We start from the raw sequence: 18,390 nt of genomic DNA on the forward strand, positions 1-18,390 counted from the left end.
GACTTTAAGGAAGAGTTTTATATTTTTCTTACGTCACGTGACAGCTGTCATTATTGTCAAAACCCGTTTACCAGTGACTCGAAACTACAAAATTTCAAAAAGTTGCTTACTTGAGGAATTACACTTGGAGTTGTGCTTAAACCTCCATAGAGCTAAATTTTGACAGTTGGGACGTTATGAAACACTTTAATACTTTTCTTGCGTCACGTGACAGCTGTCCTAACTGTCAAAAGCCACTTACCAGTGACTTGAGAGTATAACATGCCAACTTGTTGTGTTTCCTTGATTAATTGCACTGTAAGGTGTGTTTACAGCTTCATGGAGCCAAATTTGACAGTTCTGACGTTAAGAAACAGTTTTATACTTTTATTACATCACGTGACAGTTGTCCTGACTGTCAAAACCCACTCACCAGTAACCTGAGAGTATAAAGTGCTAAATTGTTGGGTTTCTTTGATGAACTGCACTGTAAGGTGTGTTTACAGCTTCATGGAGCCAAACTTGACAGTTCTGACGTTAAGAAACAGTTTTATACTTTTCTTACGTCACGTGACAGCTGTCATTATTGTCAAAACCCGTTTACCAGTGACTTGAAACTACAAAATTACAAAAAGTTGCTTACTTGAGGAATTACACTTGGAGTTGTGTTTAAACCTCCATAGAGCTAAATTTTGGCAGTTGGGATGTTATGACACACTTTAACACTTTTCTTGCGTCACGTGACAGCTGTCTTAACTGTCAAAAGCCACTTACCAGTGACCTGAGAGTATAAAATGTCAAATTGTTGGGTTTCTTTGATGAATTGCACTGTAAGGTGTGTTTACACCTTCATGGAGCCAAATTTGACAGTTCTGACTTTTAGAAACAGTTTTATACTTTTATTACATCACGTGACAGCTGTCATTATTGTCAAAACCCATTCATCATTGACATGAAACTATAAAATTAGAAATAGTTGCTTATTTGAGGAATTACATTGGAAATTGTGATTAAACCTCTATAGAGCTAAATTTTGACAGTTGGGACGTTATGACACACTTTAATACTTTTCTTGCGTCACGTGACAGCTGTCCTAACTGTCAAAAGCCACTCACCAGTGACCTGAGAGTATAAAATGCCAAATTGTTGTGTTTCTTTGATAAATTGCACTGTAAGGTGTGTTTACACCTTCATGGAGCCAAATTTGACAGTTCTGACTTTAAGGAAGAGTTTTATACTTTTCTTACGTCACGTGACAGCTGTCATTAATGTCAAAACCCGTTTACCAGTGACTTGAAACTACAAAATTACAAAAAGTTGCTTACTTGAGGAATTACACTTGGAGTTGTGTTTAAACTTCCATAGAGCTAAATTTTGACAGTTGGGACGTTCTGAAACACTTTAATAATTTTTTTTTTTGTTTTCCGGCAAAAACTATAACTTTTTAACATTTTAGGTAGACCAGTATTATTCAACACTGCCTTCGGAAGAAGTACCTAAGCTAGGATCAAAAGGAGAGACAATAAGATCCCAGCGCCTAGTTAGACAACTTCCAAAACAAGACCTTTCACTAAGTGCCTGTAAATTTATAGATTCGGAACATGTTTCCAGTTATGAGGTATGTTTACACTATTTTTTTACTAGAAAATATTACCTTATATAATAGTCGTCACTAACCACAATATGTACGCCGATTCCAGTTAGTTATTTGCACAATAATATTGCAGTTACATAGCTTTTGACGTACGTTTTCTGCGACATAACACAAAGCATAGAACGTAAGTCGTCGGTTAAGTCATACGCAAGATGTAAAAGAAGTCTTGCTGTTGTAACCAGCGTTGATTTACTCTGCAGTGTCTTGAAAATAAGGATTTTTTTTTTTGTTTTTCAAGAAAATAAAGAAAATTTATTTATTTAATTTATAGGAAAGGTACATTTTTGTAGGGATGTCAAGTGTTTACCATTATAGTTAGTTTTAGTAGGATTGTATGTAGTTATTAAGAAAATTAACAGTATTACTTGATGAACTTCAAAGGAGGTGAAAAAGGTGGTACGTGGAGGTAGAAGGTGGGAAAAAAGTTTTTTTTTTTGTTTTTGGTTGTTGATTGTCAAGAGAGACTTTTAATGAGAGCTGGAAAGTCAGTTTTCTAAAAAATTCGAGCAAAAATCAGACTATTGAAGATCAGGGGATCTTAGAAAGCCTTTTTCCTTCCGGAACGGAAGTTACTGGGTGTAATACCGAGTGCTACCAGCAATTGTACCGTTTAGTCCACGTTATGACATGGAGCAGATTGTGATAGAGGACCTATTCCAGAAGTGGTTAAATCGATAACCGAGGAGCAGTTAAAAATCCACCTCAACGGAAAAGAAGAAGATTGGTCAACTGACGGTTTATTTTGGACAATTTGGACTCTTTGACGAAGAGTATTAGTTGTAAGTAGTTTGTAATTTTTTGTATTAAAGACATTTGTAGTTTCAATGATATATTTAGAAGCAGGATTTTTAGGTAGAAAGTAAGTTAGATAGGTTTAGTTATTTACTTTAAAAATAACTTGGCATCCCTATAATAGAATTTTTATTCAAGCTTATTTATTTAAATTTTCTTTATTTACTAGAATATTAGAATGAATGGTCAGGGTGAATCTGATGCCAGTTATGACGATATTATCATGCAACTAGGAGGTGAGGGAGATTTGAGTAAATCTCATCTTCAGGATGATAATAATCATGACAGCAGGATCTAATTAGTTTTACCAGGCCGACTGAAAAGCATCCAGCATCTTGATTAGCAGTCCTCTGTCGCTTCTTTCCTGTTGAACCCTTCCGTGATGTACTCGGTCGTCTTCAGGAGTTGGAGTTCCATTGATAGTGTCCACCGGAATCCAAATTGCTCGTCGGGGATGACGAACTTCTGCCACTTTTCCCAAGGATGGCATAAAGTTGCATATTTGTGTTGTTCCTGAGTTTTGTGAGTTATATGGAGAAAGCCGGGCTGCCTAGTGCCAGATTGTGAACCAAGAGCAACTTCAAGCAGGTGTAAGTTTCCTATCATCCCGAAAGAAACCCAGCAGGTCTGAGCATATTCTTGCATGTTCAAATGGTTAGTTGGCTAACCGTTCTTGCATCCAAGAATATTTGTGAGTAGTTGGATCGGAGGTGAGGAAGTTGATAAGTTGAAGGGGGGGGTTCTTGTTCTTCTTGGTTTGTTGGTCCTGGCTGCCATCTGAAACTAATCATCTCTCAACATCTGAGTCAAGATCGGGAGTTTGTCAAATCTGGGTGATTATCATGTTCGGGTATTCAGCGCTGTCATCTATCATCCAGCAGGTGATGTCTTGGCCGTTTGTGGGGGCTTCTATTTCCGGGTCTTAGTCGATGGCATTCCTTATGAGTGGATTCTGGTGCTCCGCCATCCTGTCAAAGAACTGGCATGCTTGATCTTCTCTGTCGCTGTCTTGTATACATTCACTTTAAAGTCAACTTTATTATGAAATTGACAAGCTTGATATATGAACCTCTACAGTGATATTTACATGGCAGATGCAAGCAAAATGACTGATTTATAGGTTTTAGATTGATGTTTTGTTTACTACATTTTGAATTTTCCAAGGATTTTTATCGTTTAAACTTAACATTTGTATTAGATTAACTAGATATTACATATACGACGAGAATCACACTTTAAATGCTGCTGTATTTACATGTAACTTAAAATTGTACAGTTTTTCCATGTCATTGTATATGGTAAATAGAGAACTGTTAAATTTGAAGTGGACTTGATGTTACTAAAATCATGTGTTGGCTGAACTAAACTTTCTAATCTTAATTTTCAATAACTTAATTGGTTTTTTTTACACAATTGAAAAGAAAAATGTATTTTTTAGGACTTTGTCAAAGCCCGCAACCAAATCGCTTTGGATATTGGTGTGGCAAAACCGGCGCCTCCTAATACTGAGTGTGCTGAATGCCAGCGACCAGTCTCAGCCCAACAGATAGTAGTGACCGCTCCCAGTTTAGGCAGCATGGTGTGGCATCCGAGTTGTTTCAAATGCGCCGAATGCAGCGATCTGCTGGTGGATTTAACTTTCTGCGCATACAACGATAGCATTTATTGCGAGAGGCACTACGCAGAAAAAATGAAGCCACGTTGCGCCGGATGTGATGAGGTTAGTTTAAAGATCTATTTTTAAAATCTATTTTTAAAATCGCAATAATCTAGTATTAGCTTGGCTAGAAAAAAATCTAGTATTAGCTTATTTTTCAACAAGATTGCTCATCAATAGAGTAAATAATAACCATCAGAAGCAAGAAGATGACTGACTATACTTTCCCTAGAACGCCACAATATTCAAAAATGATTCCTTGGAAAAAAACCACATTAAATCTTCTAGATTGTAACTTGAGTAGTTTTGGTCAATTCCAAATCTGTTGTTCTTGCAAGATTTTAAACGAATTTTAAAACTATTCCTACTAATAAATAAGAAGTTTTTAGACTATTCCTTACAAACTTGGACTCTCACAAGTCCAAAAAATTGAACGCCAGTCAAAATTACTCCAAAAATCCTGTTATTTTGACTATTTTAAGTGTCAAAAATTAACTCGTAAACCTTGCAGATAATCAGATTTCAAGTAGACATTTTTGTCAATTTTAAATGATATCCAGTGAGTGTAGAAACAATTTTGACAAATGTCATTCACATCACATGACGAGTATTCATTTTATTTTTAAGTATTTGTTCCAAGTTTGATTGGTCCAACGGTCTGACAGTATAGCAAACAAAAAAAAGATTTTTTAAACTGAAATTGGGAGGTCTTTAGCAAAAATGACATAATGCATGTCAACTTAGTTTTTGATCGGCTATCAAATGGTAGTACTGTACAGGGTGGGCCAAATTGGACGCATTTAAAGTGCTCTTATTAATAGAGTTAGGGGAAAACTGATGGTCGGTGTCTGAAGCTCAAATTTGATACAAAACTTGAGTTTTTTGATGATTTGATACAAACACAGTTTTAGCCTTGATGGTGCCGCAAACTGTTCAGTGCCTTGAAATTGAGTTCTTTATCTCTTTATTGTAAAATATTAGTTTCTCCCTGTACCCCCTGTCAAGTTCCTTTTCTCTTTGCTTTATCGAAGAGGCAACGGACCTCAAATTTGATCAAGTTCATTATATTCCATCAAGAAGAATCCTTATCCGATCCGATTAGGAACACCGAGCAGTTGGATTAATAATAATAAGCCTCCAATATCGCCTCCACTCTGTTGATCATTGTAATATAGAAAAACAGTAGCTTAATTAGTTAAAAATCTTTTTTCTACTCCTACAGGGATATTGATTCATTCCTTAACAGTTTAGAGAACGGATAAGTAGGCAATTGCCAACGGTTGAACGAATAGAGAATTCTAGACTTTCCGCAACTGTGCGATATGAAGTAGACCAATCACAGACAATATTCAGCGTGCGATATGAAATAGACTACTAGAAAGCCTAAAATGTCACTATTAATGGCGATGTTAGCGGTTTTCGTTATATACACAAACGTATGCAGATGCAGTAAGAAATATGTTGTTTTTATCATTATTTCGTGTAGTTGATTGCAAGTTGTGAGTGAAAAATCAAAAAAAGGTTCATTCCTGATTCAGATATGTGTAGATAGAGCTTTTTATACACAATCAAGTCCAGCCTAAACAAATTGGTTAGAACTTTGTCCTGGAAAGTACAACACACATAACAAACTAGTTCAATACAAGAAAATCTGTAAATCCTTGAAACTAGCAGCAAAACTGGTAAATAGTGCTTATGTTATTACCAAGAACATTCATTCAAAATTATTTTTGTTGCTCACACAATGAAGGATGCTTTAAAATGTAACTGACATACCTGTGCATGTAACCTAATAAGTTTACTGTACTAGAAAGCACTGGTACTTACCATTGAGTATAGTTTTGGAGTAAAATCATTCCACTTCAAAGTGTTCAATCACTGTTGAGTTAGATCCGGTAAAAAACTGACACGGTTGGGCTTTTTCCTGAATTGCTGTTACAATGTGGCTTGAAAAACTTATGAACGGCAGCAAACAAAAATAACTCAACGCAAATAACCCCAAGTTTTGATTTTAAATCGTAAAAACTCATCTAATCCTCAAAAAACTCAATTTCCACAATACAAACAAACGCAAACTGTCACCACTATTTCCGCCATATTGGAATTTTTGACAAGCACCTTCTAGGCTAGGCTAATATAGTAGGCGGTGATCAGATCCATTCAACCACCGCCTACTATACTAGAAAGCTTAGAAGGTGCTTGTCAAAAATTCCAATATGTGTTTGTATTGTGGAAATTGAGTTTTTTGAGGATTAGATGAATTTTTACGGTTTAAAATCAAGACTTGAGGTTATTTGCGTAAGTTATTTTTGTTTGCTGCTGTTCATAAGTTTTCCAAACCACATTGTAATAGCAATTCAGGAAAAAGCCCAACCGTGTCAGGTTTTTACTTTACAAAAAACCGGATCCAACTCAACAGTGGTTGAACACTTTGAAGTGGGATGATTTTACTCCAACACTATACTCAATGGTAGGTACAAGTGCTTTCTAGTACAGTAAACTTATTAGGTACTTGTTACATTTGCAGGTTATGTGAGTTTCATTTTAAAGCATCCTTCATTGTGTGAGCAACAAAAATAATTTTGAATGAATGTTCTTGGTAATAACATAAGAACCATTTACCAGTTTTGCTTACCTAGTTTCAAGGATTTACAGATTTTCTTACATTGAACAGTGTTTAAACTAGTTTGCTGTTTGTTGTACTTTCCAGGACAAATGTTCTAACCAATTTGTTTAGGCTGGACTTGATTGTGTATATAAAAGCTCTATCTATACATATCTGGATCAGGAATGAACCTTTTTTTGATTTTTCACTCCCAACTTGCAATCAACTACACGAAATAATGAAAAAAAACATATTTCTTACTGCATCTGCATACGTGTGTGTATAAAATGAAAACCGCTAACGCTGCCATTAAAAGTGATATTTTAGGCTTTCCTAGTATAGAGGGCGGTGCCTCAACCTAAAAGACGAAGTTAATCAGCTGTCACCCGGTGACAATATGGGACACCGGTCAAACTTTGGTTGCGTCAAAAGTGATAATGTAAACACGAAAACCTTTCAAACATTGAGTGTTTATTTGTGTGAAAAGTAATTCCAATTAGTCGTAGAAAAAATAGCCTGTATAACTCGGGCGAATTGGACATCTTATTCATCCTTGTTGTACATACAATATACTATCATTTTCCTTGAATTTGGCTTTTCCGCCACAACCGTATAACCTGCAGTCACCATAGAGTCTAATCTTAGCGCGCTCAGTTTAATCTAGTTTCTTGAATTGAACCTAGGGGTCACTACTGATATAGTATTTTGTATCCCTAAGTAAATTCTTAAAAAGTTCCTTCAATAACTGATAATTAGATAAGTTAAATCACGTGAACTAAAAGTTTAAGTCTTGTAGAATTACAGTAATTATATCCTTCGTTCAATAGGCAATTTTTTTATTAAATGCCCATAAAAGCGATCTTTCTTCATTTATCTGATGAAATAACTAAAAATAAATGACAATTTTCCTCCTCTACAACGTAACAACAAAAAGATTGGTCACAACCTTATTCTTGCATGAATTTTTTTGTTACAAATATGTAAATTAAATGTTACTAGGCATTTTTTCCTAGAAAGTTAAAAACTAAACCCTCTTTGAGCAGAGTGTACCTGAAATTTTAAAATAACTGACGTTACTTTTCCATAGAGCAGGGAATTACGTTTGTAAGATATTTTAGAATGTTCGTTTTCTCTAAATGTCTACTGTAATATTGATCATACACCACCCTGTATAGTATTAAGTAATCTAGAGCAGTTAAACTGGAACGATGGTGTTTCAAAATCTGTTGGAATTTACTCCTATTTTTAGATATTTTGAATGCCATGACATAGTTCTAGTGATTAGGAATATTTGCAATTTATAATTTTTTTTATTACAATTCTAGAATTTTGTTTTTTATTACAGTTCTAGATCTTTGATGAAGCTTCTATAACTAGTTAGAACGTTCTAAAGCCTTTTACAGCGTTCCAAAACCTTACAGTTCTTTGAAGAAGCTCTATAGCTTACCAGAACGTTCTAGAACTTTTTTACAACGTTCCAAAGTTTTCTAAATCTTTTTAGAAGCCTCTAAAACTTGCCAGAACGTTCTAGAGCCTTCTGTAACATTTTAAAACCTTCTAGATCTTTGATGAAGCTTCTAAAACTAGTCAGAACGTTCTAAAGTCTTTTGCAACGTTCCAAACCCTTTCAGATCTTTTTGAAGAAGCTTCTATAGCTTACCAGAACGTTCTAGAACTTTCTTACAACGTTCCAAAGTTTTCTAAATTCTTGTAGAAGCTTCTAAAACTTGCCAGAACGTTCTAGAGCCTTCTGTAACATTTCAAAACCTTCTAGATCTTTGATGAAGCTTCTAGAACTAGTCAGAACGTTGTATAGTCACCTGAAACGTTCTAAAACTTTTGAGACTTTTCTAGACCATCCTGGAAATTGTTAAGATTATTTTTTCGGTCAGATCAGAGGTCAATTTTGGTGAAAAGTGGCTTAAAAATGCTGAAATTGACATAGAAATAGCCTCTAAACTAATTATTTCTTTATAAAATACGTTTTAACAATGCTGATAACCAGTTATGTAAACGTATATATGCAACTTGTTATTGGAATAATAATTTAACTAATTAAAAATATCAGTTTATACTGAAAAACGATCACGTGATCCTTCAAATAACATTTTGCCATTTGAAACTTGTCAAGTGACATTATAAATTTCATTTTTAATTTTAAAATAGTCACGTGACGTTAAGAATAACACTTTAGTCTTAAAAATAGTACGTGATTCAGTGTATCACTTTAATACTAGTAAAACGGTCACGTGATCTTCAGGATTCTGTTTTGACGTTTAAAAAAGGTCACGTGATCTTTAAAAATGAATAGTCATTATTATTTGCACCCCAAATGTGATGAAATGTTTAACATCACTGACGGCGTTGGTAAGTCTTGGTAGTATCAAGAATTACAAAATGTGTGCGGAAAATACTTATTTCTGCCCTAGGGCGAAAAAGTCTTACTTCCTGAACTCAAGTTGAATCATCATCTGGTAAAACTTATCAGCCCGCGATACTCTGGACGAAAATATCAAAATGTGGTCAATTTTAGCAGACGCGGGGACTAGGACAACAAACTCCAGAGGTCGGATAACTGACAGTTCGGGATTCTTCGCTATAAAACAGGTGTCGTCGACATAAAGCAAAGTTAGTATTTGAGTCGACGCTACCGACGGCGAACGCCGAGACGCTGTTGCATATTTGCAACCCGAGACGGCCGCCTTGTTTGGCGATTATGGCGAATAGGTCCTGGCAGGTCAAAATAATTCCGAGCCGTGTGCACAAATCGGCATATTCTCAACTTTTCGGATTATTTTTTATGCTCCCATTGGGTCGTTGCTTCCATTCAACTGATCTCGGTTTTTCTTCATTTGAATTGTTCTAAATCATAATACAACGCTCTGTACAGATATTATTGTTGGCTAACTCACAGTCAATAACAACATATTTTTAACTGCAACCAAATGCCAAGTATACAAACTTTTATTTATGTTTCATTTAAAAATTGTAGTGATTTAGATTTTTTGGCTACCCTGTACGCAATTTTTAAGATAGAATTTTTTGCTTTCTACTACTGGAAAGAGAAAGTCAAAACGGTTCTTTTAACTGGTTGAATCACTCTGAGCTCCCAAAAATAACTGAGTTACAGGCTGTTCAAATTTCAAACCACAATTTTGACTAATTTTAAAATTTGTTGCATCAAACCAGTAAACACCAAAACGAAATTTAACACAAATTACCGAAAACCTGTGGGCTTTTTAGCTTTTGAATGTAGGTCGATCGCACCGCCAGCAAATCGAAAACTAAAGCGTATAACATTTTGATTTTTGAGTCAGGTTTTTCAACAAACTTTTCTGACTTTTTGCTTCAGTGCCAACTAACCAAAAATAAATACTGACTAGTAAACAAACAGTGCAATTTAAAAACATGATACTTGCGGTGCAAATTGAAATTTGCACTTTAATGATACACACATGTAATGTCAATTGTGGAGCACTTATGACATGCTTTATTTTTGAAATTTTGCGCTGGACAAACCAACCTTTAAAGAGTATTAAGCTCAAAAAACAAAGTAAAACCGCATTTAAATCATAGTTTCATCATTGAATTTGGAATAAAAATTATTTTCAGAATTTGACATTTAAAAAATTATAATAAAAAAATGAGGTTGATGATTTTTTGACGCCCTCTAGCGACCAAACTTTAAAATCAACCAACTTTTTTATACGTCGATGGATAGCCTATTTCATTGTCTATCCATTGACGTATAAAAATCCTAGACAGGTGTAGGAATTCAGCAAGTGATTCAAAGTTATTGTAAAGAGTGTCAAAATGGTTGGCTGGATAACTCGCTTCACTTTGACGCTCTCTAGCGGCCAAACTCTAAAACCACCCAACCAACTTTTATACGTCGATGGATAGCCTGTTTCAGTGGCTATCAATAGACATATAAAAAGCATAGAAAAGTGTATCAAATAAGCTAGTTATTCAAGATCAAAGCAGCCAGTGTCAAAATTTTAAGGTAGAGACCATGTTTTCAATAAAAATGTAGTTTCTGGTCTCCAAAATAGATTTTGTGGAATATCTCCTAAACTAGTAAAAATACGGAAAAAGAGTAAAGGATGAAAAATACATAAAAAAGGTAAAAAAAAAACCGAGTCCAGACTTCAAACCGTCAAATTCCCACTAAAAGTGCATACAGGGGGGTCAAAGTTTAACAACTTTCACTTTTTTGACTCATTCTGTACACCAAAGGCCACCAAGGTGACTTTGGAGCAGACCACTTGAAAGAGTAGAAAAAACTCAATTTTTTGAGCGGTTTACCGTTGCTATACCTCAAAAAACTGCCGAGCAAAGTTTTGAGGCACTTTCTCAGAAAAATGGTGTTTCTGGTTTCCAAAATAGATTTCGTGGAACATTTCCTAAACTAGTAAAAATACGGAAAAAGTCTGAAAGATGAAAATTGCGTAAATACAACTAAGGAAACTGAATTTGGACATAAAACCACAGTAAACAAACAAATTACTCAGAAATAAAGCAAAAAGTGTCATTATGGTTGAGCTAGTTAAATCGCTTCACTTTAACGCCCTCTAGCGGCCAAACTTTAAAGCCAACCAACCAACTTTTATACGTCGATGGATAGCCTGTTTCATTGGCTATCAATAGACATATAAAAATCATAGAAAAGTGTATCAAATCAGCTAGTTATTCAAGATCAAAGCAGCCAGTGTCAAAATTTTAAGGTAGAGACCACGTTTTCAATAAAAATGTAGTTTCTGGTCTCCAAAATAGATTTTGTGAGATATCTCCTAAACTAGTAAAAATACGGAAAAAGTGTGAAGGATGAAAATTACATAAAAAAGGTAAAGAAAACTGAGTCTAGACTTCAAACCGTCAAATTCCCACTAAAAGTGCATACAGGGTGACCAAAGTTTCACAACTTTCACTTTTTTGACTCATTCTGTACACCAAAGGCCACCAAGATGACTTTGGAGCAGACCACTTGAAAGAGAAGAAAAAACTCAATTTTTTGAGTGGTTTACAGTTGCTATACTTCAAAATACAGCCGAGCTGTACTCAGGCAAAGCTTTGAGGGACTTTCTCAGAAAAATGGTGTTTCTGGTTTCCAAAATAGATTTGGTGGAATATCTCCTATACTAGTAATGATACGGAAAAAGTGTGAAAGATGAAAATTACGTAAATATGGTTAAGGAAACTGAATCTGGCCAGTATAGGAAACAAACAAATTATTCAAAGTTAAAGCAAAGAGTTGAGCTTAGATAACTTTAACGCCCTCTAGTGGCCAAACTTTAAAGCCAACCAACCAACTTTTATACGTCGATGGAAAGCCTGTTTCATTGGCTATCAATAGACATATAAAAATCATAGAAAAGTGTATCAAATAAGCTAGTTATTCAAGATCAAAGCAGCCAGTGTCAAAATTTTAAGGTAGAGATCACGTTTTCAATAAAAATGTAGTTTCTGGTCTCCAAAATAGATTTTGTGGAATATCTCTTAAACTAGTAAAAATACGGAAAAAGAGTAAAGGATGAAAATTACATAAAAAAGGTAAAAAAAACTGAATCCCGACTTCAAACCGTCAAATTCCCACTAAAAGTGCATACAGGGTGGCCAAAGTTTAACAATTTTCACTTTTTTGACTCATTTTGTACACCAAAGGCCACCAAGGTGATTTTGGAGCAGACCACTTGAAAGAAGAGAAAAAACTCAATTTTTTGAGCGGTTTACCGTTGCTATACCTCAAAATACAGCCGAGCTGTACTCAGGCAAAGTTTTGAGGCACTTTCTCAGAAAAATGGTGTTTCTGGTTTCCAAAATAGGTTTGGTGGAATATCTCCTAAATTAGTAATGATACGGAAAAAGTGTGAAGGATGAGAATTACGTAAATATGGTTAAGAAAACTGAATCTGGACATCAAACTGACAAAGCCTAGACCAGTATAGGAAACAAACAAATTATTCAAATTTAAAGCAAAGAGTTGAGCTTAAATATCTCGCTTCACTTTAACGCCCTCTAGTGGCCAAACTTTAAAGCCAACCAACCAACTTTTCTACATCAATGAAAAGCCCGTTTCATTGACTATCCATCGACCTATAAAAGTCTTGGACAAATGTAGGAAATAAGCAAGTTATTCCCAGTTAAAGCAGAGAGTGATAAAATGGTTGAGCTGGATAACACGTTTCACTTTGACGCCCTCTAGCGGTCAAACTCTAACTTTATGTTAAGACTTAGTTTAAAATTCCGAGACAAGGGTAGCAAATATGCAAGTCTGGCACTTTTTAGAAGGTTTTCAGTATCATTGAAAAACTTTAAAAATGGTTCTAGAGGTCTCTGGAAATTTAAAACAATTATGGGACGGTGTAAGACACTTGTAGAGGACTCTGGCACTTTTTAGAAGGTTCTCAGCATTTAGAGGTTTATGACACTTTAAATTTGGATCTAGAGGCTTCTGGCAATTTAAAACAGTCCATGGAAGGTTTAAAACACTTGTAGAGAGCTCTAATCCTCTTCAGAAGGTTTTCAGTATCATTTAGAAACTTTCAAAATGGTTCTAGAGGCTTCTGGCAATTTAACACAGTTCAAGGAATGTTGAAGTTACTTGTAGAGGCACTCTTTAGAAAGTTCTTAGTAGCATTTAGAGGTCTATGGAATTTTCAAAATGGTCCTAGAGGTCTCTGGTAATTTAAAACAGTTATAGAGACACTTGTAGAGGACTCTGGCAGCTTTTAGAAGGCTCTCAGCATTTAGAGATTTATGGAACTTTAAGTATGATCCTAGAGGTTTCTGGCAAATTTAAAACTGTTCTGTTAGTACTTTTCAGAAGGTTTTAAGTATCATTTATAAACTTTCAAAATGGTCCTAGAGGCTTCTAGCACAGTTAGGGAAAGCTTCAAGATTGAATTGATGCAGCTGTTGGATGAAATTTTTGAAGAATAATCGTATTTTTATTTTTAAAATTAAACCTATTTCTTACTAGAGCAATCAACGTATTTGTTTTGCTAGTTTGTAAGTCAGGATGTATCAAATACACACAAGTATTATTGGCAATAGTTCCAAATGTCGCGCACATTTTTATCCCTGATGTCTCGTTACGTCATAACTAATCGTTGATATCAAACTATTCCATTCTCTAGGTACGTTGTATTATTGTTCAGTTATCATTTTAGAGCAGCCTTTAGTTGAAAACCATCTCTTAAACCGATAAAACGAAACAAGCAGATATATTTTTAATAATAATTAACGATTAAGTAACAAACGTTTTTTAGTTAAGGCTCCAGCCAATTTATTGGCACAGTTAGTTCAGTGAGTGTGTAAGAGGCGTTTGTTGTTTTTTACAAGTGGAATATGAAAATTGTTTATTTATGAGATTTGTAAAAAAGTGATATGGGCCTACTGCTTTCTATTTTAGTGACTTGTGTAGGTGTCGCAGAACTTTTTACATTATGTTGCAACGTAAGGAGACGTGCGACTTGTGCACCTGTTGAAGGTAGTCTTGTTATGTTTCACACTAGACAAATCAACGAATTAGAAGGAATAAGAGATAACCTTACCAAACAGTTGCAACAACTTCACAATGAACCGACCCAAACCATGCTAAATAGACCTACACTGAGACTGAACAGCCATGAAGATATTGAAATTCAATTCAATGAAGGAGTTATTGCCAGGTCTAGGTCACCTTCTCCTAGAAGGTTTCTAGTATCCGAAAATAAGAAGCATTCGCACAACGTAGCCACTAGGCAATTTGTGGTAACTGAAGAGCCTCAAGCAGTTCAAAAAGTGCAAAAATCTAAAGCTCAAGAGTGTCTGCCGGAATATTTGATTGAGGAAGAAACTTTAGGTAAGGATGTCCCCAGGTATGTCCTCAAAGATGGTGTAAACCCCGTTCCGTTACCACTACCGGAAAAATTTGTTGTATCAGAAGACTCCGAAGTGAAATCCGATGTTTTTCGACGAAAATTGGGTCACAACGTCGTGGAAGTGGACGGAGAAATCTACTACGAAAGATGTCCATCTCCATTTCCCAGTTTCGATCTTACTGTCCCAAGAAACAGTATTTGCAGCGAGCTACTGGATGATGCAAGTGTAGCAGAAGTGGACGAACGTTCCAGATCTAGTTCTCCTTTACCACCAAGCTTGACAGCAGGAACCACTGCACATAGTTCGAAAGACTACTGGTCGAATACAGTTTTAGTGGTTCCACCAAGAAAATCGAAATCCAGATCAACATCTCCAGCTTTAAAACAAACAGATCATAATAGTGATGAGGATGAAAACAATTTGGAAGTGCAATTCTACACAGACAATTTAAAAGACGTGGATAATAAAGGAGGTGTAAAGAAGAAGATGATGAAAAAGAGAAAAAACAAAAACCAGCAAGGTAGAGAGTGATTTTTAACGTATATGGCAAACTAAACAGGTTCACACCTTTAGGAGACCAGAAGCTGAGTAGTGTAAATTTGAATGTAACTGAAAATGCGCCAAAAACCAGTAAATCTGATACTACTCAGGGTCCGAAACCGGGAGAACCATTTTGGGTAAATTTGTGTGTCGCTTAAACTTATAATGCTTTATTGAACTTTAGTATAATAAATTGTGCGCTTATGATGTTTTAGTGTTTTTTTCTGTGTGTCGTGATGTTTTGATTGTAGAAATATTTATTGACTTATTTGAAACCAATCAATCAAGACCTTAAAATAGAAACAGAGAAAAAGTCCAGTGAGATACAGGGTGACCCATTGAAAACGATAATCTACAATGACCACATCATAACTTTCGATCGGATTCTTGAATCGGATATCCGATTGAAATCCCATTGAAATGACAACAATGACACCACAGAAGTAAATAGATGCATTGCTATCCTTTTCCAACGTAATTTAAAAAAAAAGAAGATTCCTGGATCAGATTATAACTAGATAGTCAGATTATAACCAGATAATAACAAATTCGATACGATATGATATAGACAAGATTGACTCAAAGTCATTTTAATCCGATCCGTAAAAACATGTCTGGTTGGTTTTCGATGGACCACCCTGTATAAAATACGTCACAACAGAATGTAAAACTTATTAGTATTATACTCTGAAACAACTTTTTTTTTAAATAAAAAAATCTTAGCATTTTCTTCTAAATAACCTGTAAATGTTAATTAAATAAACCTAACTTAAAGAAATACGTCGTAAAAATGGTCAGATGACTTTCAAAACAATATTTTGACCTGAAATGTGGTCAAGTGACTACAAGCATGCTATTCGAACTTTAAGAAGAGTCACGTGACATTCACGATTCCATCCACGCTTGAAAATAGTCACGTGATTTTTGTAACTGAATTGAATACCTTAAGGGTGCTATTTTGACATTGAAAACACTGTCACGTAACTTTCAGAACAACACTTTTACCTTAAATATAGTCAAGTGACACATGTTTTTGACAGGTGTCATGTCATGTGTGTGGCCTGTCATTAAGTCACTTGAAATACAAATCCAATTTACCGATTTTTAAACGTTTAAATTACATTTACATTTAACTTACATTACTATAAGTTACGTGACCGATTGTGACATATGTCAAGTAATCTTTACAATGTTGCCAGCTCAGAATTGCAGTAGCAAAGTCACATGACGTGAATGAAAAGAAACACCCACTAAATTGATATTACATTTTAAAAGTCACGTGACTGTTGTTGACAGGTTTCAACTGGCCTTTACAGTGTTGCAAGTTCAAAAATTGGATTATCAAAATCACGTGACATGTATCTTACAATTTCAACTGTCTAAATTTGATTTAGCAAATTTTCACAGTTTTAACTATTCCTTAAGGTCACGTGACTGGTTTTGACAGCTGTCAACTAGCCTCTACAGTGTTGCAGGCTCAGAATGGGGTTATCAACGTCACGTGACGTGTATTTTACAATTTCAGCTTTTGCAACTGTTTAAAATTAACTTACCAAATTTTCAGCGTTTAAACTGCATTTTAAAAGTTACGTGACCGATTGTGACATATGTCAAGTAGTCTTTACAATGTTGCCAGCTCAGAATTGCAATATCAACGTCACATGACGTTAATTTTACAATTTAAGGTTTTACAACACCAACTAAATTTGATTTAGGTTATTTTCGCAGTTCAAATTACAGTTTAAGTCACGTGACTGTTTTTGACAGGTGTCAACTGATGGCCTTCACGTGACATTTGAAATTTTGAAGGTAAGATTCATTCGATGCGTGCTATATATAAAAATATGTTCATCTTTCTGTCACTTCCGGTTTAACCGGAAGTAGATGTCAACTTGATTATTTTAAATGGAACACTGTATATTATTGTATTTTTGAATAGTCCTATCGATTTCAAATATTTTTGATGTATCATAACCTATAGCTATCTGTAACGGTTTTCGAAGTATTTTGACGTTTGAAAAATGACATTTTTAGTTTTTGGAGCGTCATATCTCCTAATTTGAATAAGATAGAGCAAAACGGCTTGCATGTGCTTATCTTAACTTTTTGACATCTATTGCGTGGTCATATTAGAAAATTTGACAGGTGTCAATTTTTTTACTTTTTGACACCTGTCAAAATTAAAATATTACCAAATGATAGATCTCAAAACGTTAAGATAAGAACATGCAAGCCGTTTTGCTCTATTTGATTCTGGTTAAGAGTTATGACACTTGGAAATCTGAAAGTGTCATTGTTTAAAAGTCAAATTGCTCCGTTTTTGAGATACAGGGTGGTAAAGTTAATCGGCTTATTTTGATGTCAGGAATATGTCAAAGGATTTTGTATAGACTTTTTAGAGACACCCTGTATATATTTGAAATTAGAAAAAAAGAAATATTCCGACTCAACAGGGTGTTTCATTTAAAATAATCAAAACCTATGTCAAAGTGATTTGACAAGTGATTTACATAAAAGTCAATTCTACTCTGTTCTCAGATCAAACTTAACGGATTTAGTTATTGAGTAAAATATAAACAATCACCGTGTATTAACTTTCCAGTGAAAGTATCAATTCTGTTACGTCAGAGTTGATTCTGTTTAAGAAAATCGTACGGAAAAACTGAAATCGGAATTAATCGATTACGTCAAAAAGCGTTTAATTTTATTTTTGTCTTCTCAAAACAGCCACCAAAATCCCTTGCACCCGACACTACACGGCGTTCTTCTATCATTTTCTAAAAATATCGCAGAGAAAATCATCTCTCCGGCCGTTTTCAAACACTTTTACAGAATCCAGTCGCGAGACCCAAGTCAGGTCGGTAAGTGCGCGTGGTTAGTTCCGTTTTCCGAACTCAAAAGTCCAAAAAGAAAAGCCTGAAAAATGGGCGATGTCGATAATTACACCAGCGCCAATTTCACGATCACCGAAAAGAAGACGAAGAAAGTGAAGAAAGTCAGCAAACGTCAAACTCAAGATGATAACGAAGTGACCTCCGTCGAAACCAATGGAACCAGGGGGTATGTGTTGGCATAAGGAACAATGTTGGGTTTTTCCTTGTCTCGTTATATTTCCCTCCATGGTTAATTCTAATGGGATAAAGTGAAAGATGATATTGAAAATACCAATTCCAATGATTTAGGTGAATCTAAAAATCATTTTACTGGATAAAAGTTGTGAATACTGGCACATCATTCTGCTGTATATTCTCAAATACCGACATTTTTAGCAAATCCACTGCATAATAGACTAAGTAAACT

The 18,390-nt window shown here is 35.0% G+C and overlaps 2 protein-coding genes across 7 annotated transcripts in view; one reads left to right on the forward strand and one right to left on the reverse strand.

The window, feature by feature from the left end:
• The window catches only part of beta4GalNAcTB (beta1,4-N-acetylgalactosaminyltransferase B), a 189,204-nt gene that overhangs the window by 74,134 nt on the left and 96,680 nt on the right, over positions 1 to 18,390 (reverse strand). The gene's annotated exons all lie outside the window — the stretch shown is intronic.
• The window catches only part of Lmpt (four and a half LIM domains protein limpet), a 108,973-nt gene that overhangs the window by 51,201 nt on the left and 39,382 nt on the right, over positions 1 to 18,390 (forward strand). For 3 of the 5 annotated variants that reach the window (XM_081986157.1, XM_081986158.1, XM_081986159.1), the window contains 2 exons: positions 1,436 to 1,597; positions 3,864 to 4,145. In XM_081986157.1, the coding sequence (XP_081842283.1) occupies positions 1,436 to 1,597; positions 3,864 to 4,145 (444 nt within the window). Of the gene's footprint in view, positions 1 to 1,435; positions 1,598 to 3,863; positions 4,146 to 13,875; positions 15,071 to 15,123; positions 15,228 to 17,909; positions 18,151 to 18,390 lie in introns of those variants that run through there. The other 2 variants (XM_081986156.1, XM_081986160.1) reach the window with 2 other exon arrangements.

This window comes from Ips typographus, linkage group LG9, assembly GCF_016097725.1.
Source record: "Ips typographus isolate SLU linkage group LG9, UJ_Ityp_2.0, whole genome shotgun sequence".
Lineage (NCBI taxonomy): Eukaryota > Metazoa > Arthropoda > Insecta > Coleoptera > Curculionidae > Ips > Ips typographus.